Source organism: Onychostruthus taczanowskii, unplaced genomic scaffold, assembly GCF_017590055.1.
Source record: "Onychostruthus taczanowskii isolate IOZ18803 unplaced genomic scaffold, ASM1759005v1 scaffold334, whole genome shotgun sequence".
Classification (NCBI taxonomy): domain Eukaryota; kingdom Metazoa; phylum Chordata; class Aves; order Passeriformes; family Passeridae; genus Onychostruthus; species Onychostruthus taczanowskii.
In genome coordinates, this window is record NW_024500728.1 from 59,067 (window position 1) to 59,763 (window position 697).

Here is a 697-nt window from a genome sequence, read left to right on the forward strand (position 1 = left end):
CTTCCCTTCCCTTCCCTTCCCTCCCCTCCCCTCCCCTCCCCTTCCCTGGATTTGGGGGTCCCCAGGGCCGTCTCTGGTTGTTTTTGGGGTCCCTGGGGCCTCTCAGGTCCCTTCACAGTGGGCTTGGGGTGCCCAAATTCCCCAAAGTTGGGTTTGGGGGTTCCTGGGGTCCCTCCCAGGTGGATTCTGGGATCTTGGAGGTCTCTTCTCAGTAGGTTTGGGGTGCCTGCAGTCCCTTTCCTGTAGGTTTTGGGGTCCCCAGGTCTCCTTGATAGGTTTTAGGGTTCCTCAGGGGTTTGGAGTCTCATCCCAGGAGGTTTTGGGGTTCCTGGGCTCCGTTCCCTGTGGGCTTTGGGGTCCCCAAATCTTTCCCTGCTCTATTTTCTGGTCCCTTCCTGGGGAATTTGAGCTCCCCTTCCTGATGCTTTTGGAACCCATTTGGGGGACTCTGGGGTCTTCGCTTCCTCCTGCTGGTTGGGTTTGGGGGTTCCCTGTCCCCCTGGGACCGGTGGTGACTTTGGGGACCCCCCTGTGCCCCCTCCCCAGCGAGAGTCGTCGCGGCGCCTGGCGGAGACGCGGGCGCTGCTCCAGCGCAGCCGCGCGGCCGCCGAGGAGGCGCGGAGGAAAGAGAGCCTGCACGCCCAGCTGGTGGGACTGGGGGCTCTGGGGGGCTCTGGGGGGGCCCTGAGGGGTTTGT

At 63.6% G+C, this 697-nt stretch overlaps 1 protein-coding gene across 1 annotated transcript in view; it reads left to right on the top strand.

The window, feature by feature from the left end:
* CCDC22 (coiled-coil domain containing 22) overlaps positions 1–648 on the top strand; it is a gene marked incomplete at its 3' end in the record, with an annotated part of 6,314 nt that extends 5,666 nt beyond the window's left edge. Inside the window, exon 13 of the mRNA XM_041410770.1 lies at positions 547–648. Within this exon, the coding sequence (XP_041266704.1) occupies positions 547–648 (102 nt within the window). The remainder of the gene's footprint in view (positions 1–546) is intronic.
* Between the last annotated feature and the right edge of the window lie 49 nt (positions 649–697).